Source organism: Somniosus microcephalus, chromosome 15 (genome assembly GCF_052327205.1).
Source record: "Somniosus microcephalus isolate GS21.2 chromosome 15, FLI_Smic_1.0, whole genome shotgun sequence".
Classification (NCBI taxonomy): Eukaryota; Metazoa; Chordata; class Chondrichthyes; order Squaliformes; family Somniosidae; genus Somniosus; species Somniosus microcephalus.
Window position 1 is genome coordinate 1,978,153 of NC_141001.1, and position 26,853 is coordinate 2,005,005.

Below are 26,853 nucleotides of genomic sequence, written 5' to 3' on the forward strand. Positions count from 1 at the left end.
CTCGGCGTCGGGGACACCGCCGGTGCAGTGTTGGGTCTCGGGGACTCCACCGGCCTGGTGTCGGGGACTCCGCCAGCGCCGTGTCGGGGACTCCACCGGCGCGGTGCCGGGACTCGGGGACTCCGCTGGCGCGGTGTCAGGTCTCGGCGACTCCGCCGGCGCGGTATCAGGTCTCAGGGACTCTGCCGGCATGGTGTCGGGTCTCGAGGATGCCGCCGGCTCGGTGTCGGGTCTCGGGGACGGCGCCGGTGCGGTGTCGGGTCTCAGGGACTCCGCCGGCGCGGTGTCGGGTCTCGGGGACTCCGATGGCGCAGTGTCAGGTCTTGGGGACTCCGCCGGCGCGGTGTCGGGTCTCGGACTCCGCCGGCGCGGTGACGGGTCTCGGGGACTCTGCCGGCGCGGTGTCGGGTCTCGGTGACTCCACCAGTGTGGTGTCGGGTCTTGGGGACTCCGCCGGCGCGGTGTCGGGTCTCGGGGACTCCGCCGGCTCGGTGTCGGGTCTCGGAGACTCCGCCAGCTCGGCGTCGGGGACACCGCCGGTGCGGTGTCGGGCCTCGGGAACTCCGCCGGCCTGGTGTCAGGGACTCCGCCAGCGCCGTGTCGGGGACTCCACCGGCACGGTGCAGGGACTCGGGGACTCCGCCGGCGCGGTGTCAGGTCTCGGCGACTCCGCCAGCGCGGTATCAAGTCTCGGGGACTCCGCCGGCATGGTGTCGGGTCTCGAGAACGCTGCCAGCTCAGTGTCGGGTCTTGGGGACTCCGCCGGCACGGTGTTGGGTCTCAGGGACTCTGCCGGCGCGGTGTCGGGTCTCGGGGACTCCACCGGTGCGGTGTCGGGTCTCGGGGACTCCGCCGGCGCGGTGTCGGGTCTCGGTGACTCCGCCGGCGCGGTGTCGGGTCTCGGTGACTCCGCCGGCGCGGTGTCGGGTCTCGGGGACTCCGCCGGCGCAGTGTCGGGTCTCGGGGACTCCGCCGGCTCGGTGTCGGGTCACGAGGACTCCGCCAGCTCGGCATCGTGGACTCCGCCGGTGCCGTGTCGAGTGTCGGGGAGACCACTGGCGCGGTGTCAAGACTGGGGGACTCCGCCCGTGTGGTGTCTTGTCTCAGCGACACTGCCGGCGCAGTGTCAGGTCTCGGGGACTCTGCCGGCATGCTGTCGGGTCTCGGGGACTCCGCCGGCTCGGTGTCGGGTCTCGGGGACTCCGCCGGCTCGGTGTCGGGTCTCGGGGACTCCGCCGGCTCGGTGTCGGGTCTCGGGGACTCCGCCGGCTCGGTGTCGGGTCTCGGGGACTCCGCCAGCTCGGCGTCGGGGACACCACCGGTGCCGTGTTGGGTCTCGGGGACTCCACCGGCCTGGTGTCGGGGACTCCGCTGGCGCCGTGTCGGGGACTCCACCGGCGCGGTGCCGGGACTCGGGGACTCCGCTGGCGCGGTGTCAGGTGTCGGCGACTCCGCCGGCGCGGTATCAGATCTCAGGGACTCTGCCGGCATGGTGTCGGGTCTCGAGGATGCCGCCGGCTCGGTGTCGGGTCTCGGGGACGGCGCCGGCGCGGTGTCGGGTCTCAGGGACTCCGCCGGCGCGGTGTCGGGTCTCGGGGACTCCGATGGCGCAGTGTCAGGTCTCGGGGACTCCGCCGGCGCGGTGTCGGGTCTCGGACTCCGCCGGCGCGGTGACGGGTCTCGGGGACTCTGCCGGCGCGGTGTCGGGTCTCGGTGACTCCACCAGTGTGGTGTCGGGTCTTGGGGACTCCGCCGGCACGGTGTCAGGTCTCGGGGACTCCGCCGGCTCGGTGTCGGGTCTCGGAGACTCCGTCAGCTCGGCGTCGGGGACACCGCCGGTGCGGTGTCGGGTCTCGGGAACTCCGCCGGCCTGGTGCCAGGGACTCCGCCAGCGCCGTGTCGGGGACTCCACCGGCACGGTGCAGGGACTCGGGGACTCCGCCGGCGCGGTGTCAGGTCTCGGCGACTCCGCCAGCGCGGTATCAAGTCTCGGGGACTCCGCCGGCATGGTGTCGGGTCTCGAGAACGCTGCCGGCTCAGTGTCGGGTCTTGGGGACTCCGCCGGCACGGTGTTGGGTCTCAGGGAATCTGCCGGCGCGGTGTCGGGTCTCGGGGACTCCACCGGTGCGGTGTCGGGTCTCGGGGACTCCGCCGGCGCGGTGTCGGGTCTCGGTGACTCCGCCGGCGTGGTGTCGGGTCTCGGGGACTCCACCGGTGCGGTGTCGGTTCTCGGTGACTCCGCCGGCGTGGTGGCGGGTCTCGGGGACTCCGCCGGCTCGGTGTCGGGTCACGAGGACTCCGCCAGCTCGGCATCGTGGACTCCGCCGGTGCCGTGTCGAGTGTCGGGGAGACCACTGGCACGGTGTCAAGACTGGGGGACTCCGCCCGTGTGGTGTCTTGTCTCAGCGACTCTGCCGGCGCAGTGTCAGGTCTCGGGGACTCTGCCGGCATGCTGTCGGGTCTCGGGGACTCCGCCGGCTCGGTGTCGGGTCTCGGGGACTCCGCCGGCTCGGTGTCGGGTCTCGGGGACTCCGCCAGCTCGGTGTCGGGTCTCGGCGACTCCGCCGGCTCGGTGTCAGGTCTCGGGGACTCCGCCGGCTCGGTGTCGGGTCTCGGGCACTCCGCCGGCTCGGTGTCGGGTCTCGGGGATTGTACCAGCTCGGTATCAGGTCTCGGGGATTGCGCCGGCGCAATGTTGGGACTCGGGGACTCCGCCCGTGCGGTGTCAAGTCTCAGGGACCACGCCGATGCGGTGTCGGGTCTCGGGGACTCTGCCGGCTCGGTGTCGGGTGTTGGGGACTCTGCCGGCGCGATGTCAGGTCTCAGGGACTCCGCCGGCTCGGTGTCGGGTCCCAGGGATGGCGCCGGCACGGTGTCGGATCTCGGGGACTCCGCCGGCGCGGTGTCGGGTCTTGGGGACTCTGCCAGCTCTGTGTCGTGTCTCGGAGATTGGGCCGGCACGGTGTCAGGTAATGGGGACTCTGCCGGCACGGGGTTCGGGACTGCTGCAGCGCGGTGTCGGGGACTCCGCCAGCGCGGTGTCGGGTGTCGGGGACTCTGCTGGCGCAGTGTCGGGTCTCGGGGACACCACCAGTGCGGTGTCGGGTCTCAGGGACTCCACCAGCGCAGTGTTGGGTCTCGGGGACTCCACCAGCGCAATGTCGGGTCTCGTGGACTCCGCCGGCACGGTGTCGGATCTCGGGGACTCCGCCAGCGCGGTGTGGGATGTCGGGGACTCCACAAGCGCAGTGTCGGGTCTCGGGGACTCCACCAGTGCAGTGTCGGGTGTCGGGGACTTGGTCGGCGCTGTGTTGGGTCTCGGGGACTCCACCGGCATGATGTTGGGTCTCGGGGACTCCACCGGCGTGATGTTGGGTCTCGGGACCTTCGCCGGCGCGGTGTCGGGTCTTGGTGACTCCGCCGGCGCTGTGTCGGGTCTCGGGGACTTGGCCGGCACAGTGTTGGGTCTCGGGGACACAGCCGGTGCATTGTCGGGTCTCGGGGACTTCGCCGGCACGGTGTCAGGTGTAGGACCTTCCCCTACAGGTTTTTGTTCGCGGTCAGGTACTTGAGGGCAGTGGAGCCGTACTGTCGAGACAGGTCCTGGTGAAATTCCTCCTTCAGTGTGTTGAGGTAGTGTCGGTACAGCGCGCTGGAGCGGAACTTGGATATGTCAAAGCTCGGAGCGTGGGGCATGTGGATCATGTAGGCATTCGGCAGGACAAGCAGCTCGTAGCCCTGGGGAGGGAGCAGAAGACGGAGGCATCAGACATAGTGGTGAAACATAGCAAATGGAACTGACAGGCTCAGGCCGGTGTCCCATTTCCCCTCCCCATTCCCCCTCCCCTCTCCGTGTCCCCCTCCCCTCCCCATTCCCCCTCCCCTCTCCGTGTCCCCCCTCACCTCTCCGTGTCCCCCTCCCCTCCCCTCGTCCCCCTCCCCTCCCCGTGTCCCCTCTCCGTGTCCCCCCTCCCCTCTCCGTGTCCCCCCTCCCCGCTCCATGTACCCCTCCCCTCTCCGTGTCCCCCTCCCCTCTCCGTGACCCCCTCCCCTCTCCGTGTCCCCCTCCCCTCTCCGTGTCCCCCTCCCCTCTCCGTGTGCCCCTCCCCTCTCCGTGTGCCCCTCCCCTCTCCGTGTCCCCCTCCCCTCTCCGTGTCCCCCTCCCCTCTCCGTGTCCCCCTCCCCTCTCCGTGTGCCCCTCCCCTCTCCGTGACCCCTCCCCTCTCCGTGTCCCCCTCCCCTCTCCGTGTCTCCCTCCCCTCTCCGTGTCCCCCTCCCCTCTCCGTGTGCCCCTCCCCTCTCCGGGACACACCTCCCCTCTCCGTGTCCCTCTCCCCTCTCCGTGTCCCCCTCCCCTCTCCGTGTCCCCCTCCCCTCTCCGTGTGCCCCTCCCCTCTCCGTGTGCCCCTCCCCTCTCCGGGACCCAACTCCCCTCTCCGCGTGCCCCTCCCCTCTCCGTGTGCCCCTCCCCTCTCCGTGTCCCCCTCCCCTCTCCGTGTCCCCGTCCGCTCTCCGTGTGCCCCTCCCCTCTCCGGGACCCACCACCCCTCTCCGTGTCCCCCTCCCCTCTCCGTGTCCCCCTCCCCTCTCCGTGTGCCCCTCCCCTCTCCGGGACCCACCTCCCCTCTCCGTGTCCCCCTCCCCTCTCCGGGACCCACCTCCCCTCTCCGTGTGCCCCTCCCCTCTCCGGGACACAGCTCCCCTCTCCGTGTCCCTGTCCCCTCTCCGTGTGCCCCTCCCCTCTCCGGGACCCACCTCCCCTCTCCGTGTCCCCCTCCCCTCTCCGGGACCCACCTCCCCTCTCCGTGTGCCCCTCTCCTCTCCGGGACCCAGCTCCCCTCTCCGTGTCCCCGTCCCCTCTCCGTGTCCCCGTCCCCTCTCCGTGTGCCCCTCCCCTCTCCGGGACCCAGCTCCCCTCTCCGTGTCCCCCTCCCCTCTCCGTGTCCCCCTCCCCTCTCCGTGTCCCCCTCCCCTCTCCGGGACCCAGCTCCCCTCTCCGTGTCCCCGTCCCCTCTCCGTGTGCCTCTCCCCTCTCCAGGACCCACCTCCCCTCTCCGTGTGCCCCTCCCCTCTCCGTGTCCCCCTCCCCTCTCCGTGTGCCCCTCCCCTCTCCGTGTGCCCCTCCCCTCTCCGTGTGCCCCTCCCCTCTCCGGGACCCAGCTCCCCTCTCCGTGTGCCCCTCCCCTCTCCGTGTGCCCCTCCCCTCTCCGTGTGCCCCGCTCCGTGTCCCCCTCCCCTCTCCGTGTGCCCCTCCCCCCTCCCGCGGTGAGTGTTATATTTTTCACACTCATCTGTAACTAGTGCAGGCCCCTACCCGATCAGCACCCTTTACCTGAGCATCGTGCTCAATGATATGAGACACTTTATTCCAGCCGAATCCCAGGAATCTCTCATCGTACTCTGGGCAGTCCCGCTTTACTACAACATAAGGCTCAAAATCTGCTTCCCACTCCACTCTGTAAGGAGTTGTAGCCATGCGCCATTTGGCATATTTGGTTTGAGCGAGTCCCTTGGTCCAGACGTGATACCTAGGGAGGGCAAACCACACAGTCATCGAAGCACAGGGCACTTTACAGCAACAAGGTAAGGTCCACAATGATCCCCTCTTCATCAACTCTACCAACCCCACCTTCTCCCCACATCCCTCGACCCCACCTTCTCCCCCACATCCCTCGACCCCACCTTCTCCCCACATCGCTCAACCCCACCTTCTCCGCACATCCCTCGACCCCACCTTCTCCCCACATCCCTCGACCCCACCTTCTCCCCACGTCCCTCGACCTCACCTCCCCACATCCCTCGACCCCACCTTCTCCCCACATCCCTCGACCCCACCTTCTCCCCACGTCCCTCGACCCCACCTTCTCCCCCACATCCCTCGACCCCACCTTCTCCCCACATCCCTCGACCCCACCTTCTCCTCCACATCCCTCGACCCCACCTCCCCACTTCCCTCAAAGCCACCTTCTCCCCACATCCCTCGACCCCACCTTCTCCCCACGTCGCTCAACCCCACCTTCTCCGCACATCCCTCGACCGCACCTTCTCCCCACATCCCTCGACCCCACCTTCTCCCCACATCCCTCAACCTCACCTTCTCCCCACATCCCTCGACCCCACCTTCTCCCCACGTCCCTCGACACCAGCTTCTCCCCACATCCCTCGACCCCACCTTCTCCCCCACATCCCTCGACCCCACCTTCTCCCCACATCCCTCGACCCCACCTTCTCCCCACATCCCTCGACCCCACCTTCTCCCCACATCCCTCGACCCCACCTTCTCCCCCACATCCCTCGACCCCACCTTCTCCCCACATCCCTCGACCCCACCTTCTCCCCACGTCCCTCGACCTCACCTCCCCACATCCCTCGACCCCACCTTCTCCCCCACATCCCTCGACCCCACCTTCTCCCCACATCCCTCAACCCCAACTTCTCACATCCCTCGACCCCACCTTCTCCCCACGTCCCTCGACCCCACCTTCTCCCCACGTCCCTCGACCCCACCTTCTCCCCACATCCCTCGACCTCACCTCCCCACATCCCTCGACCCCACCTTCTCCCCCACATCCCTCGACCCCACCTTCTCCCCACATCCCTCAACCCCAACTTCTCACATCCCTCGACCCCACCTTCTCCCCACGTCCCTCGACCCCACCTTCTCCCCACGTCCCTCGACCCCACCTTCGCCCCCACATCCCTCGACCCCACCTTCTCCCCACATCCCTCGACCCCACCTTCTCCCCACATCCCTCGACCCCACCTTCTCCCCCACATCCCTCGACCCCACCTTCTCCCCACATCACTCGACCCCACCTTCTCCCCACGTCCCTCGACCCCACCTTCTCCCCACGTCCCTCGACCCCACCTTCTCCCCCACATCCCTCGACCCCACCTTCTCCCCACATCCCTCGACCCCACCTTCTCCCCACATCCCTCGACCCCACCTTCTCCCCCACATCCCTCGACCTCACCTTCTCCCCACATCCCTCGACCCCACCTTCTCCCCCACATCCCTCGACCTCACCTTCTCCCCACATCCCTCGACCCCACCTTCTCCCCACATCCCTCGGCCCCACCTTCTCCCCACATCCCTCAACCCCACCTTCTCCCCACATCCCTCAACCTCACCTCCCCACATCCCTCGACCCCACCTTCTCCCCACATCCCTCGACCCCACCTTCTCCCCACATCCCTCGACCCCACCTTCTCCCCACGTCCCTCGACCCCACCTTCTCCCCACATCCCTCGACCTCACCTTCTCCCCACATCCCTCGACCTCACCTTCTCCCCACATCCCTCGACCCCACCTTCTCCCCACATCCCTCGACCCCACCTTCTCCCCACATCCCTCAACCCCACCTTCTCCCCACATCCCTCGACCCCACCTTCTCCCCACGTCCCTCGACCCCACCTTCTCCCCACGTCCCTCGACCCCACCTTCTCCCCACGTCCCTCGACCCCACCTTCTCCCCACGTCCCTCGACCCCACCTTCTCCCCACATCTCTCTACCCCACCTTCTCCCCACGTCCCTCGACCCCACCTTCTCCCCACATCTCTCTACCCCACCTTCTCCCCACATCCCTCGACCCCACCTTCTCCCCAATCCCTCAACCCCACCTTTGACTCACATCCCTCGACCCCACCTTCTCCCCAACACCCTCGACCCCACCTTCTCCGCCATTCTGTCTGTCTGTCTCTGTCCCTCTCTCTCCCCCATTCTGTCTGTCTGTATCTGTCCATCTCTCTCGCCCCCATTCTGTCTATCTGTCTGTCTCTTTTGCTCTCTCTCGCCCCCATTCTGTCTGTCTGTCTCTCTCCCCCCTGCATTCTGTCTGTCTGTCTCTGTTCCTCTCTCTCCGCCATTCTGTCTGTCTGTCTCTGTCCCTCCCTCTCCCCCATTCTGTCTGTCTGTCTCTGTCCCTCTCTCTCCCCCATTCTGTCTGTCTGTCTCTGTCCCTCTCCCTCCGCCATTCTGTCTGTCTGTCTCTGTCCCTCTCTCTCCCCATTCTGTCTGTCTGTCTCTGTCCCTCTCTCGCCCCCATTCTGTCTGTCTGTCTCTGTTCCTCTCTCTCTCCCATTCTGTCTGTCTGTCTCTGTCCCTCTCTCTCCCCCATTCTGTCTGTCTGTCTCTGTCCCTCTCTCTCCCCCATTCTGTCTGTCTGTCTCTTTCCCTCTCTCTCTGCCATTCTGTCTGTCTGTCTGTCACAATCTTACCCCCCCATTCTGTCTGTCTGTCTCTGTCACTCCCTCTCCCCCTTGTAATGTATGTACCTTTAAGGGGGAGAACTACTTTTTAAGGGGGAGAACTACTTTTTACAGCTCATGTATACTGTAGTACCGGCAGTGACCACACCTGTATATAACGTTGAGTAGTAATCTGTACAGTTCAGTTGCAGTCTGAGCCACGTTGAGTAAACACTGTTTGTACCATTCTCCGCAGTCTGTGTCTGATTATACACGGACATAACAGTGGCGACGAGGCAGATTCGAACCTACCTGCAACTCTGCATCACCTCCCAGGGATTCGCTCCTGGAGAACAGTGGAAGAATGTCGAGTCCAGAAGCACGGGCGTCGACCACGGGCAACCGCCCAGTCATCCAGCGGAGATTTGAGCATCGCAGCGGAGGCTGTCGAGAGCCAGGCTTGGCTTTCTAGTCATGGTAGTCCAGCGAAACGGGCTGGCAACAGAAACTGCGCAGATCCTTCCCGGACAGCGGCGGGCTAGAGCCCGACCGAGCGGCACAGAAAAAGGCCGAGCAGCATCGACGGGGGAGAGAGAGAGGGCAGAGTGCACAGGGTGCAGCCGGTGTTCAGGACCGAGCGGCATCAACGGGGGAGAGAGATGAGAGAGAGCAGAGCGCAGCCGGTGTTCAAGGGCCGAGCAGCGTCAACGGGGGAGAGAGGCGTGCAGGAAAACACGAGGCGCTGCCATTGCCACGAGGACCGCAGAGAGCGGCGTTGGCAGCAGCGCGCGAAACCCACAGGGCATCGTCATTTGCCACGAGGACCGCCGAGAGCGGCGTTGGCAGCAGAGTGGGAGACGCCATTTTAAGCCGCAGCAGGGAAGAAAGGAAAGCGCGGGGGACGCCATTTTAAGCCAGTCTAACCACACCCAAAAATGCCGAAGAGTGGCAGTATCACAGCATTCGACAATTATGTCGAACGCATAGAAGTATACTGCAAGGCGAATGAAGTGCCAGATGACAAGAAAGCGCTGGTATTGTTGAATTCAATGGGTGCAAAAACGTATGGCTTACTACGAAACCTAGTAACCCCAGAGAAGCCAGTAGAAAAGGATTTTGAAAACAGTGTCAATCCTACAGGACCACTTAAACCCCACACCACTGCTGATAGCAGAAAGATTTAAGTTTCACAAAAGGAACCAGCATAAAGATGAAAGTAATGCTGAGTATTTAACAGAACTGCGCAAGCTATTGAAACACTGCCAGTTTGGAACGGGACTAGCAGATACTTTAAGGGACAAGTTTGTGTGTGGGCTTCAAAGTGAAGGAACCCAGAAACGGCTTTTATCTGAAAAGGACCTTACGTTGGAAAAGGCTTTCAGCATTGCGGTATCATATGAAGCAGCAGCACGGGGCGCTGCAGAGATACAACAGAGACCGCAAGAATATGTCACAAACGAAATGTCATATGGAACAGAGAAGTGCTATCGCTGCGGCAGAACAACACACGACCAGAATGATTGCTGGTTCAAAGACAAAGTGTGCAGACAGTGTGGAAAAGTAGGACACATAGCACGAGTCTGCAGGTCGGGAAAGAAAACCAGCAATAAGAAACCGACCAAAGGAAAGTACAAGAAGGTACATAAGATAACGGAGAATAGTTCAGATGAACGAAAGAGTGATAACGACTCTTTCCAGTTCGGGGGCGGCAGCAGAGAGGAGGTGAGCCCGGTATAAAAACCGGCGTGAAGACCGAGGCCCGAGACCAGTTCGGGGGCGGCAGCAGAGAGGAGGTGAGCCCGGTATAAAAACCGGCGCGAAGACCGAGGCCCGAGACCAGTTCGGGGGCGGCAGCAGAGAGGAGGTGAGCCCGGTATAAAAACCGGCGCGAAGACCGAGGCCCGAGACCAGTTCGGGGGTGGCAGCAGAGAGGAGGTGAGCCCGGTATAAAAACCGGCGCGAAGACCGAGGCCCGACACCAGTTCGGGGGCGGCAGCAGAGAGGAGGTGAGCCCGGGATAAAAGCCGGCGTGAGTACCAAGGCCAGACCAGTTCGGAGCAGGGAGCAGCGAGGCTTACCAACTCAGCAGCGGGGAGAGAGGTAAAAAGTAATCAGAGTGTGACGTCACCAGGGAGCAGGTAAGTGATTGGTTGGTGAGTATTTCTCTTTTTTAAACTTTAACTCTGTAGTTTATAGTTACTAGGGTCTTTTCTGGTGTAGCAGGGACTGTTGGTAGACTATACAAGCGCCTTAGAGATATCTTTAATTGGTGATAGTAAATTAATTAAAATTAATTAAAGGGAAGGTCATGCCAGGAGAGCCCAGCCCCGTGATATGCTCCTCTTGCTCTATGTGGGAATTCAGGGACACTGCCGGTGCCCCTGATGACCACGTGTGCCGGAGATGCATCCATCTGCAGCTACTAGCAGACCGCATTGAGGCGCTGGAGCTGCGGGTGGATGGGTTGTTGAGCATTCACGATGCTGAGAGGGTCGTGGATAACACGTTTAGTGAGTTGGTCACACCGCAGGTAAGGGCTGCACAGGAAGATAGGAAATGGGTGACCACCAGGCGGAGCAATAGAAGCAGGCAGGTAGTGCAGGGGACCCCTGTGACCATTCCCCTCTCAAACAGGTATACCGATTTGGATACTGTTGAGGGGGATGACTCACCAGGGGAAGGCAGCAGCAGCCAACTTCCTGGCACTGGGGGTGCTCCTGCTGCCCAGGAAGGGAGGAAAAAGAGTGGGAGAGCAATAGTGGTAGGGGATTCTATAGTAAGGGGAACAGATAGGCGTTTCTGTGGCCGTAGACGTGAATCCAGGATGGTTTGTTGCCTCCCTGGTGCCAGGGTCAAGGATGTCACTGAGCGGCTGCAGGGCATTCTGGAGGGGGAGGGTGAACAGCCAGAGGTCGTGGTCCACATTGGTACCAACGACATAGGTAAAAAGAGGGATGAGGTCCTGCAGCAAGAATTAAGGGAGCTAGGTGGAAGATTAAAGAGCAGGACCTCAAGGGTTGTAATCTCTGGATTACTCCCGGTGCCACGTGCTAGTGAGTATAGGAATAGGAAGATAGAACAGATGAATGCGTGGCTAAAGGGATGGTGCAGGAGGGAGGGCTTTAGTTTCCTGGATCACTGGGTCTGCTTCTGGGAAAGGTGGGACTTGTACAAGTCGGACGGTTTACACCTGAACCAGAGGGGAACCAATATCCTTGCGGGGAGGTTTGCTAGCACTGCTGGGGGGGGTTTAAACTAACTTGGCAGGGGGATGGGGTACGGAGTGGAGCTATAGTAGGGGGTGATTTACAGCCAAATACGGAGGAAAAAACAAGTCAGCTGGGAAGGCAGAGCAAATATGTGAAGGCAAAAGGGAATATGGCAGGGCTGGAAGGCATTTATTTTAATGCAAGGAGTCTTGCAAATAAGGTGGATGAACTGAAGTTGTTGTTGAACACATGGGAGTACGATATTGTTGCTATCACGGAGACATGGTTGAGGGAGGGTCAGGACTGGCAGCTCAATATTCCGGGGTATAGAATCTTCAGGCGAGACAGAGGGGGGTGTAAAAGGGGAGGGGGTGTTGCAATATTAATTAAGGAGTCAATTACTGCTGTAAGGAGGGATGATATATTAGCGGGTTCCTCTAATGAGGCCATATGGGTAGAACTTAAAAACAAAAAGGGGGCAAGCACGTTGCTGGGAGTGTACTATAGGCCCCCAAACAGTCAGGGGGAGATAGAGGAACAGATATGTAGGCAAATCTCAGAGAAGTGCGAAAATAATAGGGTAATAATAGTGGGGGATTTCAACTTCCCCAATATAAATTGGGATAGTCAGAGTGTGAAAGGCTTAGAGGGTGCAGAATTCTTAAAGTGCATCCAGGAGAGCTTTTTGAGCCAACATGTAGAAAGTCCGACAAGAGAGGGGGCGGTACTGGACCTAATTCTGGGGAATGTAGCTGGGCAAGTGGTGGAAGTGTCAGTAGGAGAGCATTTTGGCGACAGTGACCATAATTCGGTGAGATTTAAGGTGGTCATGGAAAAAGACAAAGACGGCCCGGAAATAAGGGTTCTAAATTGGGGGAAGGCCGATTTTAATACGATAAGGCAGGATCTGGCCAAAGTGGACTGGGAGCAGCTACTTATAGGAAAATCCACATCAAAACAGTGGGAGACTTTCAGAAGGGAAATAGGGAGAGTACAACGCCAACATGTTCCTGTAAAGGTCAAGGGTGGGACCAACAAGCAAAGGGAACCTTGGATGACAAGGGATATACAAAAATGCATTAGGGAAAAAAGGGGGGCTTTTGGCAGTTACAAAAGACTAAAGACGGAAGAAGCCCTAGAGGAGTATAAAAAGTGCAGGGGCATACTTAAAAAAGAAATTAGGAGGGCGAGGAGGGGCCATGAAATAACACTGGCGAGCAAAATAAAGGAAAATCCTAAGATGTTTTATAAGTATATTAAGGGCAAGAGGATAACCAGGGAAAGGGTAGGGCCCATTAGGGACCAAAGTGGCAATCTGTGTGTGGAACCAGATGATGTAGGCGGGGTTTTAAATGAATTTTTTGCATCTGTGTTCACTATGGAGAAAGACGATGTAGACATAGAAATCGGGCAAGGGGACTGTGACATACTTGAACATATTAGCATCGAGAGGGAGGAGGTGCTGGCGGTTTTAGCAGGCCAAAAAGTGCATAAATCCCCAGGCCCAGACGAGATGTATCCCAGGCTGCTGTGGGAGGCAAAGGAGGAGATTGCAGGGGCTCTGACACAAATTTTCAGAACCTCTCTGGCCACAGGGGATGTACCAGAGGACTGGAGAACAGCTAACGTAGTACGATTATACAAGAAGGGTAGCAGGGATAAACCAGGGAATTACAGGCCAGTGAGCCTAACATCTGTGGTAGGGAAATTATTGGAAAAAATTCTGAGGGACAAAATTAGTCTCCACTTGGAGAGGCAAGGATTAATCGGGGATAGTCAGCATGGCTTTGTCAAGGGTAAATCATGTCTGACAAATCTGATTGAATTTTTCGAGGGGGTGACTAGGGGGGTGGATGAGGGAAATGCTGTGGATGTGGTTTACATGGACTTCAGTAAAGCTTTTGACAAAGTCCCGCATAGGAGACTGGTCAAGAAGGTAAGAGCCCATGGGATCCAGGGTGCCTTGGCGCGTTGGATCCTAAACTGGCTGAGTGGCAGGAGGCAGAGGGTGATGGTCGAAGGTTGCTTTTGCGACTGGAAGCCTGTGTCCAGTGGGGTACCTCAGGGATCGGTGCTGGGTCCCTTGTTGTTTGTGATCAACATAAATGATTTGAATGAGAATGTAAAAGGTATGATCAGTAAGTTCGCAGATGACACGAAAATTGGTGGGGTGGTAAATTGCGAGGAGGAAAGCCTCAGGCTACAGGACGATATAAACGGGTTGGTCAGATGGGCGGAAAAGTGGCAAATGGAATTTAACCCTGAAAAGTGCGAGGTGATGCATTTTGGACGGACAAATAAGGCAAGGGAATACACAATGAGTGGTAGGATCCTAGGAAGTACAGAGGGTCAGAGGGACCTTGGTGTACAAGTACATAGATCCCTGAAGGCAGCGGAACTGGTAGATAAGGTGGTTAAAAAGGCATATGGGATACTTGCCTTCATTAGCCGAGGCATAGAATATAAGAGCAGGGAGGTTATGATGGAGCTGTACAAAACGCTGGTGAGGCCACAGCTGGAGTACTGTGTGCAGTTCTGGTCACCTCACTATAGGAAGGATGTGATTGCTTTGGAGAGGGTGCAGAGAAGATTCACCAGGATGTTACCTGGGATGGAGCGCCTCAGCTATGAAGAAAGACTAAACAGGCTGGGGTTGTTTTCCTTGGAGCAAAGACGACTGAGGGGGGACCTGATTGAGGTGTACAAAATGATGAGGGGCATAGATAGGGTAGATAAAGAGGAACTTTTCCCCTTAGTAGGGGGGTTAATAACAAGGGGGCATAGATTCAGGGTAAGGGGCAGGAGATTTAGAGGGGATTTGAGGAGGAACTTTTTCACCCAGAGGGTGGTTGGAATGTGGAACTCAATGCCTGAAAGCGTGGTAGAGGCAGGAACCCTCACAACATTCAAGAAGCATTTGGATGAGCACTTGAAATGCCATTGCATACAAGGCTATGGACCAAATGCTGGAAAATGGGATTAGACTGGACAGGGATTGATGGGCAGCGCAGACACGATGGGCCGAAGGGCCTCTTTCTGTGCTGTATAACTCGATGACTCTATGACTCTATGACTCCAAAAGCAGGGAACTGAGTTGTCTGAAGCTACATAATGTGATCACAACAGAGGATCACTGAACCATTTGGGTCACTCTCAAGATAGCAGGAGTCCAGGTAAAGATGGAATTGGACACAGGATCAGCCCTAATGTACACGGGGCAAAAAGTCTACCCCAAAGGAAAAATAAGGGTGACCGTTATATATAACGGTAAGGAAACACCAAAACTAGACCTGTATGTATTGCAAGATGGAGGACCACCATTACTGGGACGTGAATGGATCCGGAAAATACAACTGGATTGGCATTCCATACAGGCAATGACTGTGGCTGACAAAAAGGATGACAACGTCACACCTGGGCGACTGTCAAAGATCCTAACTGACGCGAATGAAGTGTTCCAGCAAGGACTCGGAACACTAAAAGGCATGACAGCGATGATTAAAATTGAAGAAAACGCAAGTTGAAAAATTTTTAAGGCCAGACTGCTACCTTATGCGATCCGCCCAGCTGTCGAAGCAGAGCTGGAGAGTCTGGAGCGTTCAGGTGTACTGTCCAAGGTAGACTGGAGCGAGTGGGCTACACCTATCGTCCCTGTGATGAAAAAGTCGTTGAGCAGCACGCCTGGGGAACCAAGGAAGGTTCGCATCTGTGGGGACTTTAAGGTAACAGTGAACCCGGTCCTTCACACCGTACAATATCCACTTCCGCGGATTGAAGATATTTTCGCCTCACTATCTGGAGGGAAACGCTTCACTAAGATTGATCTGACCCAGGCGTATCTGCAAATGGAGGTAGAAGAAGCATCAAAAAAATACCTCACAATCAACACCCATAAAGGTCTCTACCAATACAATTGGCTGGTATTCGGGGTAGCATCAGCTCCGGCTATTTGGCAGAGGGCAATGGAACAAGTCCTGCAAGGGAATCCCAAGGACCCAGTGTTATTTGGATGACATCCTGGTCACGGGCGAAAATGACAGTGATCACCTTGCCAACCTGGAGCAGGTGCTCACTAGATTGCAGGAATATGGGCTCCGAGCTTACCGCCCCAAATGCGAGTTTTTTAGGAAACAGATCTCGTATTGTGGTCACGTTATCGATAAAGAGGGGTTACATAAGTCCCCAGAGAAGATTGAGGCTGTAGTCAAGGCTCCAGCACCGGAAAATGTGTCACAACTGCGGTCGTTCCTCGGGCTGGTAAACTACTACCATAAGTTCTTGCCAAATTTGTCTGCAATACTACACCCACTGAACACCCTACTGCAAACTGGGGTGCCATGGAAGTGGAGTGGCGAATGTAGATGAGCTTTCCAGAAGAGCAAAACACTAATCACATCGAAAGTGGTATTGGCCCATTATAACCCAGCATTACCAATTCGGTTGGCATGTGATGCGTCACCCTACGGCATTGGAGCGGTGCTGTCGCACAAATTCTCGGATGGTTCAGAGAGGCCAATAGCCTTTGCGTCATGATCACTAACCTCAGCCAAGCGTAACTACGCCCAGATTGACAGGGAGGCCCTCAGCCTAGTGTGGGGAGTGAAAAAGTTCAATCACTATCTGCACGGACAGAAATTCACCTTGCTGACTGATCACCAGCCTCTTGTCTCCATTTTTAATCCAAAGAAGGGCGTTCCGGTGATGACTGCACAACGGCTACAAAGATGGTCACTATTTCTAGGGGCGCACCACTATGAGATTGAATATGAGGGCATGAAACAGCATGGAAATGCTGATGGGCTATCACGCCTGCCACTGCCTACTGCGGAGGAAGCACCAGCAGTGGATCATGTCGAAATATTCCATTCGACTATAGTTGAATACCTACCGGTAACTAACGCTTGTATCGAAAAGGCAACCCGAAATGACCCGACACTGTCTCGGGTATATGATTTGACGGTGAAGGGATGGCCAGCACATGGCGACTCACTGTTGCCAGCATTTTCGACAAGGAGAGAACAGCTGTCAGTGTGCCGGGGGACCTTGATGTGTGGATCCCGAGTGGTAATTCCACCCAAGTTAAGGGATAGAGTGCTCAATGAGCTTCATGAGGGTCATCTGGGAGGGGTAAAAATGAAAAGCCTTGCCAGGGCTTATGTGTGGTGGCCGGGAATCGATAAACAAATTGAGGACCTGACCAAGAGCTGCTCAGGATGCCAGAAAGTCCAAAATGCCCCACCACAGGCCCCTCTACACCCATGGGAGTAGCCCTCATCTCCATGGCAATGGGTGCATATTGATTTTGCTGGTCCATTCATGGACTCAATGTTTTTAATAGACGTGGATGCACACTCGAAATGGCCTGAGGTCATCAAAATGTCCTCCACCACCACGGAGAAAACTATTGCAGTCCTACGGACCATTTTTGCCAGGAATGGCTTGCCAGAACAGATTTGCTCCGACAACGGACCACAGTTTGTGTCCGAAGAGTTCCGGAGGTTCTTGAAAAAGAATGGGGTAAGGCATTACACATCCGCCCCGTATCATCCAGCCACAAATGGATTGGCTGAGAGTTTCATACAAACCTTTAAGAAGGCAATAAAGGCTATGTACAATGACAACATTCCGCTGCAGCACCAGGTGGACAATTTCCTGTTCGCCTACCGGGATGCGACACATGCAGTCACCAACCAGGCCCCAGCCATGATGTTCTTTAACCGAAGGTTAAGATCTCGCCTGGATTTGCTCAGACCAAACGTACGAAGAGATGTTGAGAGTAAGCAATTCCAGCACATCCATGAGAAGCCAACAAGGAGCTTCAATGTAGGGCAACCAGTCTTGGCCCGCGACTACCGAACAGAAAAATGGCAGCCAGGGACGATATGCACACGGTAGGGCCCACTAATGTACACAGTGGACATTGGGGAGAGCATCGTGAGACGCCATGCTGACCAGATCCTAGAGTCACAGGAACAAGTCAACCCCATGCCTCGCCCATACGTACCTGGTGATGAACCCGACGTACAGGTCACATCTACCCCAGAAACAGTAGCATCGGAAGCTGATGAACCAACCGATGACAGGGGGCAGAATCGCCTCTGCACCAAGAGCAAGACACTCGGGAAAGGCGCTATCCAGAAAGGATCAAGAAGCCTCCCCAAAGACTGAATTTGTAAATAGACTATTTTCAGCTAATGTTGCATGTTAAAAGTGTTAATTGTAATTAGTTTTGTTGTGTATGTACCTTTAAGGGAATAACTGGTCTTAGACTGCAGTACCGGCAGTGACCACCCCTGTATAAAAGGCCCTAGCAGGCTTCTGTAGTTTCAGTTCCAGGTTGTCTCCATTCAGTAAAGACTTGTTATAATCAACTCCTGCAGTCCGTGTCTCAATTATACACGGACATAATACTGGCGACGAGCAGATACGAACTTACCTACAGTCTGCACCACCTCATGGGGATCCATCCCTGAAGCGAAGTTATCAGAGGTCGAGGCCAGAAGGAAGAAAGAAACAGTAGAAACGGACGTCGACCGTGGGCATCCGCCTCTGAGTCAGCGGAGTTGAAGATTTGCAGGAGAGGCTGTCGAGAGCGGGGCTTGGTTATCCTGTTGATGGTGCTTCAGCTAATCGGGCTGGTGGCAGGTAGTACACTGACCCTTCCTGGGCTGCGGCGGTCCAGAGCTCGAGCGGGTGGCTTGCAACGGGGCCGAGCAACATTGTCGGGAAGAGGAGAGAGAGAGAGGGTGGAGCACACAGGGCACGGCCGGTGCTACGAAGCCGGGCAGTGTACAGACCCGAGAAGAGGGAGGCAAGAGTTCCGCAGGGTTGTTCCGACGACGGGGAAATAATGAAAAAACTTAAACGTGCAGAAAGCCGCGAGGAGCTGCAGTTTGCCACGGAAACTGCGGAGAGCAGCATTAGCAGCAGCGCGGGGGGAAGTGCGCGAAGACCATAGGGCATCGCCATCAAGGCATAAAACGCCAGCAACAGCGGAGAAGACAGAAAGCGCGGGAGGCGCCATCTTAATCCAGCGGGGAAGAAGGCAAAGCATGGGAGGCGCCATTTTGTTAAATTGGGGAAGAAGGCAATGCGGGGGAGGCGCCATCTTAGATTTCCAAGATGCCGAAGACTGGCTATATCACTGCCTTCGATAATGCAATAGAAGACTGGACCACGTATGTGGAAAGAGTCGAGGTATATTGCGAGGCAAATGAAGTAGCCGATGAGAAAAAGGCATCGGTACTGCTAAACTTAATGGGCGCAAGAACGTACGGCCTATTGCGGGACCGGATTACTCCAGCCAAACCGAAGGCGAAGAGTTTTAACGAAATTGTTGCTATCCTACAGGAACACCTAAATCCTGCACCGCTGCTGATAGCAGAAAGATTTAAATTCCACAGGAGAAATCAGCATAAAGATGAGAGCAATGCTGATTACCTTACGGAACTACGCAAGCTATCAAAGCACTGCCAGTTTGGAGCAGGACTGGCAGATACCCTACGGGACAAATTTGTCTGTGGACTCCTGAGTGAAGGAACCCAGAAGAGGTTACTCTCAGAGAAAGAGCTGACGCTAGATAAGGCTTTCAGCATGGCAGTATCATACGAAGCAGCAGCAAGGGGAGCTGCGGAAATACAGCAAAAGCCACAGGAATACGGCACCCACGAAATGACACGGGGATTTGCAAAATGTTATCGCTGCGGCAGAACAACCCATGACCAGAAGGACTGCTGGTCCAAGGACAAAATATGCAGGCAATGCGGAAAGATGGGACACATTGCACGAGTTTGCAGGTCTGGGAAGAAGACCAATGACAACAAAAAGGCTACTAAGGAACCGTACAGGAAAGTACAAAAGATGACGGACAGTAGTTCCGAAGACCAGATGAGCGATAGGGAATCCGGGAACAAGAGACTAAGCTGTCTCAAACTACACAACGTAATCACAAAAGAGGATCACCGAACCATTTGGGTCACCCTCACGATAGCAGGGTCCCAAGTCAAAATGGAATTGGATACAGGATCAGCTCTAACCATCATGAATCGACGAGACTACGAGCGACACATACCCTTGAAAGAGACATCCTTTGTCTTGAAGACATATACGGGGCAAAAAGTATACCCCAGAGGAAAAATAAAGGTGCCTGTCGAATACAACGGCAAGGAAATACGGAAATTGTATCTCTGCATACTGCAAGATGGTGGACCACCGTTATTGGGACGTGAATGGATCAGAAAGATAAGTTTAGACTGGTAATCCATTCAGGCACTGACGGTGGCTGGTAAAAAGGATGACGACGTCACTCCTGGACAATTGTCAACAATCTTAGCTAACGCCAAAGAGGTATTTCAACAAGAACTGGGCACTCTTAAAGGCGTAACCGCCTCGATAAAAATAGAAGAGAATACAATTCCCAAGTTTTTCAAAGCAAGACCGGTACCATATGCAATTCGCCCAGCCGTCGAGGCAGAGCTGGAGAATCTGGAGAATGCAGGCGTGTTATGTAAGGTAGACTGGAGCGAGTGGGCGACACCCATCATTCCTGTCATGAAGAAAACGTTAAACAATAAGTCTGAGGAGCCAAGGAAGGTTCGCATCTGTGGGGACTTCAAGGTGACGGTGAACCCAGTCCTTCACAAAGTACAATATCCTCTTCCAAGGATAGAAGATATCTTCGCCTCACTATCTGGAGGGAAGCGTCTTACAAAAATTGACCTAGCACAAGCATATTTGCAGATGGAGGTTGAAGAATCCTCTAGGAAGTATCTCACGATAAACACTCACAAAGGTCTTTACCAGTATAATCGACTGGTATTCGGAGTAGCATCAGCTCCGGCGATATGGCAAAGAGCGATGGAACAAGTCCTGCAAGGGATTCCGGGGACTCAGTGTTACTTGGACGACATCCTAGTGACAGGTGAAGATGACAGTGAACACCTTGCCAACCTAGAGCAGGTGCTCACTAGACTATGTGAACATGGGCTACGAGCCAATCGCCCCAAGTGCGAGTTTTTTAAGAAACAGATATCGTATTGTGGCCACGTGATTGATGAAGAGGGGTTACATAAGTTCCCTGACAAAATTGAAGCGGTAGTTAAGGCTCCAGCGCCTGAAAATGTGTCGCAGCTGAGGTCATTCCTCGGATTGGTGAATTACTACCATAAGTTTTTGCCGAATTTGTCCACAATTCTGCACCCACTGAACGCCCTACTACAAACGGGAGTAGCATGGAAATGGAGCGATGAATGTAAGCGGGCCTTTCAGAAGAGTAGGGACCTAATCACTTCAAGAGAAGTATTGGCTCACTACAACCCATCACTACCGATAAGACTGGCGTGTGATGCGTCTCCCTACGGCATTGGGGCGGTACTGTCACATAAATTCCTTGATGGTTCAGAGAGGCCGATAGCTTTTGCGTCACGCTCATTAACTTCAGCCGAGCGTAACTACGCCCAGATTGACAGAGCGGCCCTCAGCCGGGGGTGAAGAAGTTCAATCACTACCTGCACGGTCAGAAATTTACTCTACTAACTGATCATCAAGCTCTTGTCTCCATTTTCAACCCTCAGAAGGGCGTACCGATAATGACAGCACAACGGCTGCAGAGGTGGTCCCTTTTCCTAGGGGCACACCAATATGACATTGAGTACAAAGGAACTAAACAGCATGGGAATGCTGATGGATTGTCGCGCCTACCATTGCCGACGGTGGAAGAAGAACTTGCAGTGGATCCAGTGGAGATATTCCACTCGACCATAGTCGAATGTCTCCCTGTGACGAATGCAAACATAGAAAAGGAAACACGAAATGACCCGACACTCTCCTGGGTCTATGATTTAACGGTGAAGGGATGGCCAGCACATGGCGAACCACTGCTGCCAGCATTCTCGCCGAGAAGAGAACAGCTGTCAGTGTGCAGAGGAACCTTGATGTGTGGATCCAGAGTAGTAATTCCACCCAAATTGAAGGATAGAGTGCTCAATGAGCTTCATGAGGGTCATCTGGGAGGGGTAAAAATGAAGAACTTAGCCAGAGCGTTTGTGTGGTGGCCGGGAATCGATAGAGAAATCGAAGAGATGACCAAGAGCTGTGCAGGATGCCAGAAGGTCCAAAACGCCCCACCACAAGCCCCTCTACATCCATGGGAGTGGCCCTCATCTCCATGGCAAAGGGTGCACATTGATTTTGCTGGTCCATTTATGGACTCGATGTTTTTAATTGCAGTGGATGCACATTCAAAGTGGCCAGAGGTAATAAAAATGTCCTCAAGCACCACAGAAAAAACTATTACAGTCTTACGAACCATATTCGCCAGGAATGGGCTGCCTGAACAGATTTGCTCTGACAATGGACCACAGTTTGTGTCTGAAGAGTTCCGGAGGTTCTTAAAGAACAATGGTGTTAAGCATTACACATCCGCCCCATATCATCCAGCCACTAATGGATTGGCCGAGAGGTTCGTTCAAACATTCAAGAAGGCTATCAAGGCAATGTGTAATGAAGATATACCCCTACAACACAAGGTGGATAACTTCTTGTTTGCCTACCGGAATGCGACACATACGGTTACCAACCAAACTCCAGCCATGATGTTCTTCAATTGAAGACTACGATGCCGCTTGGATTTGGTTAAGCCAAATATCAGAAGAGATGTGGAGAACAGGCAGTTTCAGAATATGAATGAAAGGCCGACCAGGAGTTTTAAGATAGATCAACCAGTTTTGGCCCGGGACTACCGCACAGAGAAATGGCAGCCAGGAACGATCTGTACACGGCAAGGACCTCTAATGTATACAGTGGACGTTGGAGAGAGTATTGTAAGATGCCATGCTGACCAGATTCTAGAGTCACTGGAAAACGTCAACTCCACACCACGATCTGATACACCTGGCGATGAAACCGAAGTACCAATTGCATCTACCGCAGAATCGGTGATATTGGAAGCAGACGAACCAAACAACGACATTGATCCCGACTCAACCTTGCCAGAAGAACCTGATATCCCAAAGAGGCGTTATCCAGACAGAATCAGGAAGCCTCCTCAAAGACTGAACTTATAATTGCTTAACTTCAACCAATGTATCTAGCAACCGTAATTAGAGTCATAGAGAGTCATAGAGTAATACAGCACGGATAGAGGCCCTTCGGCCCATCGTGTCCACGCCGGCCATCAAGCCCTGCCTAATCTAATCCCATATTCCAGCATTTGGCCCGTAGCCTTGTATGCTATGGCATTTCAAGTGCACATCCAAATGCTTCTTAAATGTTGTGAGGGTTTCTGCCTCCACAACCCTTTCAGGCAGTGAGTTCCAGACTCCAACCACCCTCTGGGTGAAAAGGTTCTTTCTCAAATCCCCTCTAAACCTCCCGCCCCTTACCTTGAATCTATGCCCCCCTAGTTATTGACCCTTCTACTAAGGGAAAAAGCTCCTCAGCATCCATCCTATCTATGCCCCTCATAATTTTGTACACCTCAATCATGTCCCCCCTCAGCCTCCTCTGCTCCAAGGAAAACACACCCAATCTGCCCAGTCTCTCTTCATAGCTGAAGCGCTCCAGCCCTGGTAACATCCTGGTGAACCTCCTCTGCACCCTCTCTAACGCGATCACATCCTTCCTGTAGTGTGGCGACCAGAACTGCACACAGTATTCCAGCTGTGGCCTAACCAGTGTTTTATACAGCTCCATCATAACCTCCTTGCTCTTATATTCAATGCCTCGGCTAATGAAGGCAAGTATCCCAATTGTAATTGTAATGTTATGTACTGTTTATCTAAAAGGGGAGGAATTGTTGTGTATGTACCTTTAAGGGAATAACTGGTCTTAGACTGCAGTACCGGCAGTGACCACCCCTGTATAAATGGCCCTAGCAGGCTTCTGTAGTTTCAGTTCCAGGTTGTCGCCATTCAGTAAAGAGTTGTTATAATCAACTCCTGCAGTCCGTGTCTCAATTATACACGGACATAATAAGTTTGATATTTAATTGTTATATGAGTGTTATGGTACTATTAATCTAAAAGGGGAGGAATTGTAATGTATGTACCTTTAAGGGGGAGAACTACTTTTTACAGCTCATGTATACTGTAGTACCGGCAGTGACCACACCTGTATATAACATTGAGTAGTAATCTGTACAGTTCAGTTGCAGTCTGAGCCACGTTGAGTAAACACCGTTTGTACCGTTCTCCGCAGTCTATGTCTTATTATACATGGACATAACACCCCTCCATTCTGTCTGTCTGTCTCTGCCCCTCTCTCCCCCCCCAAATCTGTCTGTCCATCTCTGACATTCTCTCTCCCCCATTCTGTCTGTCTGTCTCTGCCCCTCTCTCTCACCCCCTCCCATTCTGTCTGTCTGTCCCTGTCACTCTCTCTCCACCATTCTGTCTGGCTGTCTCTGTCCCTCTCTCTCACCCCCTCCCATTCTGTCTGTCTGTCCCTCTCTCTCCACCATTCTGTCTAGCTGTCTCTGTCCCTCTCTCTCCGCCAATCTGTCTGTCTGTCTCTGTCCCTCCCTCTCCCCCATTCTGTCTGTTTGTCTCTGTCCCTCCCTCTCCCCCATTCTGTCTGTCTGTCTCTGTTCCTCTCTCTCCGCCATTCTGTCTGTCTGTCTCTGTCCCTCTCTCTCTCCCCCATTCTGTCTGTCTGTCCCTCTGTATCCCACATTGTGTCTGTCTGCCTCTGTCCCTCCCTCCCCCCCATTCTGTCTGTCTCTGTCCCTCCCTCTCCCCCATTCTGTCTGTCTGTTTCTGTCCCTCTCTGCCATTCTGTCTGTCTGTCTCTGTCCCTCTCTCGCCCCCTCCATTCTGTCTGTCTGTCTCTGTCCGTCTCCCCCCAATTCTGTCTCTGTCCCTCTCTCTCTGCCATTCTGTCTGTCTCTGTCCCTCTCTCGCCCCCTCCATTCTGTCTGTCTGTCTCTGTCCCTCTCTCTCTGCCATTCTGTCTGTCTGTCTCTGTCCCTCTCTCGCCCCCTCCATTCTGTCTGTCTGTCTCTGTCCCTCTCTCTCCCCCCATTCTGTCTGTCTGTCTCTGTCCCTCTCTCTGCCATTCTGTCTGTCTCTGTCCCTCTCTTGCCCCCTCCATTGTGTCTGTCTGTCTCTGTCCCTCTCTCTCTGCCATTCTGTCTGTCTGTCTCTGTCCCTCTCCCTCCCCATTCTGTCTGTCTGTCTCTGTCCCTCTCTCTCCCCCATTCTGTCTGTCTGTCTCTGTCCCTCTCTCTCCCCCATTCTGTCTGTCTGTCCCTGTTCCCCTCTCCCCCTCCATTCTGTCTGTCTGTCTCTGTCCGTCTCCCCCCCCATTCTGTCTGTCTGTCTCTGTCCCTCTCTCTCTGCCATTCTGTCTGTCTGTCTCTGTCCCTCTCTCGCCCCCTCCATTCTGTCTGTCTGTCTCTGTCCGTCTCCCCCCCCATTCTGTCTGTCTGTCTCTGTCCCTCTCTCTCCCCCCATTCTGTCTGTCTGTCTCTGTCCCTCTCTCCCCCTCCATTCTGTCTGTCTGTCTCTGTCCGTCTCTCTCCCTCCATTCTGTCTGTCTGTCTCTGTCCCTCTCTCTCCCTCCATTCTGTCTGTCTGTCTCTGTCCGTCTCCCCCCCCATTCTGTCTGTCTGTCTCTGTCCCTCTCCCCCATTCTGTCTGTCTGTCTCTGTCCGTCTCCCCCCCCATTCTGTCTGTCTGTCTCTGTCCCTCTCTCTCCCCCATTCTGTCTGTCTGTCTCTGTCCCTCTCTCCCCCTCCATTCTGTCTGTCTGTCTCTGTCACTCTCCCCCTCTATTTTGTCTGTCTGTTTCTCTCCCACTCCCAATATATCACACTTTCTGTCCCATTCTATTTGTGACTGTCTCTTCCAATGCGTAGACTGTAGTGTCATTTCTGTACAGTATAAAATTATTTAAAATTAAATTGCGTAAAGAAAAATACAAACGGATGTGGGGAAAGAGCAGGGAAATGGGATTAGAAGAGAAAGCTCTAGTCTAAGCACTAGCACAGTGATGGGCCGAACAGCCTTCTGTGTGCAGTAGTTTCCTGAGACCCCACGTTCTCGGACCCCTGACACTCACCTGAATGTGTAAAGTGTCCCCATATCCAGCATAGAGAGCAGTTGTGTCTTGGACTTTGGGAAGGAGAATCGATATCGCAGTGTTTCGAAGGCTGGAACAATCAGGGCCTTCTGACTGTTGGCCATGTCCTGCTCGAGGATGGACTTCCTGCAGGGAGCGAGCCAGGAGCAAAGAGTGAGGCCATAAAATCAAATGCCTGGAATTGTTCATTTCACCTGCTCCCTCTAACCAGATAACTAACGAGTCAGCTCAGAGAAAGCAAACCTTTCAAACCACTGGGCTATTCTGCAGCAGAGAGAGCAGGATCTCAGTACTGTAACTGAGACACAGAGAGCTGGAGTTGCTTTGCCCTGACACTAAGGCCGCAAAATTCGGTGCTTTTTGGGCACGATGAGTGCCATTTTGGTTTCAAATTGGCGTCCATGGCGCACGTGCACACATGTCTGGTGTGGGCCACGCTGGACGCCTTCTTGGATAGGGTGTTAGCGGTGACACAGGGAGCATGCACCGGAAGTATGCAGAGTAGGCAGATCATGACGTCAATCAACGTGCAACTCTGATTTGATGACAGGGCTGTCATTTTGGAGCTCAATCCTCCAGCTAATGCCCTCTCTTAAGCTCGCACAGCAGAACACACATTCAGCAGCAGGAAGGACCAGCGCTATTTAAAGGGAACCTCAGCGAGGAACAGTGTGTGAGACACCTGCAGATCACCAAGGATGTCCTCACTGAAACCTGCCACCTGCTGCAGCCATAGCTGCAACCTGAGAGCAGGGCGAGGCCCGCATTGTCAGTGGCTGTCAAGGTCACAGTGCCCATCAACTTTTATGCGTCAGGCTCCATCCAGGCTGGAGCCGGAGGTATTTGTAACATCCCCCAGTTTGCCAAGCACTGTTGCATAAGGGAGGTAACAGGTTCTGTATTCCAAGAGAGCTGAATACATTTCCTTTTCTCTGGCCAGAGAGCAGCTACTGGGCGAGAAGGGCTGTTCGTTAGCAACATGGCTCATGACTGCTGTGCACAACCCATGCACACGTGGGCAGTATTCATACAATGAAAACCATGCTGTCACACAAAATATCATCAAGCTGAAGCAATGTTTCTGCTGCCTGGACCACTCTGGAGGAGCCCTGCAGTACTCTGCAGAGCGGGTGTCGAGATTTGTCATGGTCTGCTGCATGCTGCACAACCTCACCATCATGAGGACACAGCCCTTGCCACAAGCCATATGGCGAGTAGCTGAGGAGCAGGAGCAGGAAGAGGAAGTGAGAGGGCAACCCAGATGGTGCCTTTCTGGCCCGGCTGTCTGTGACCGACCCATCCAGCTGTGATACCAGTAAATGCAATCTGGATTGCACGTTCACCAACAGTCCCACGCCTTCCCTTCCCTCTGTCACTGAG

General features: G+C 55.2%; 1 protein-coding gene across 1 annotated transcript; it reads right to left on the reverse strand.

Moving 5' to 3' along the window:
- Nucleotides 1-3,540: 3,540 nt before the first annotated feature.
- LOC147106499 (xylosyl- and glucuronyltransferase LARGE2s-like) lies at nucleotides 3,541-26,853 on the reverse strand. Its single transcript, XM_086007454.1, has 3 exons — nucleotides 25,453-26,853; nucleotides 5,333-5,528; nucleotides 3,541-3,738 (listed from the first exon to the last, which is right to left on the reverse strand). Exons 1-3 carry the CDS (start codon nucleotides 25,575-25,577, stop codon nucleotides 3,541-3,543), a joined length of 519 nt encoding a protein of 172 aa, XP_085863580.1. The 5' UTR covers nucleotides 25,578-26,853.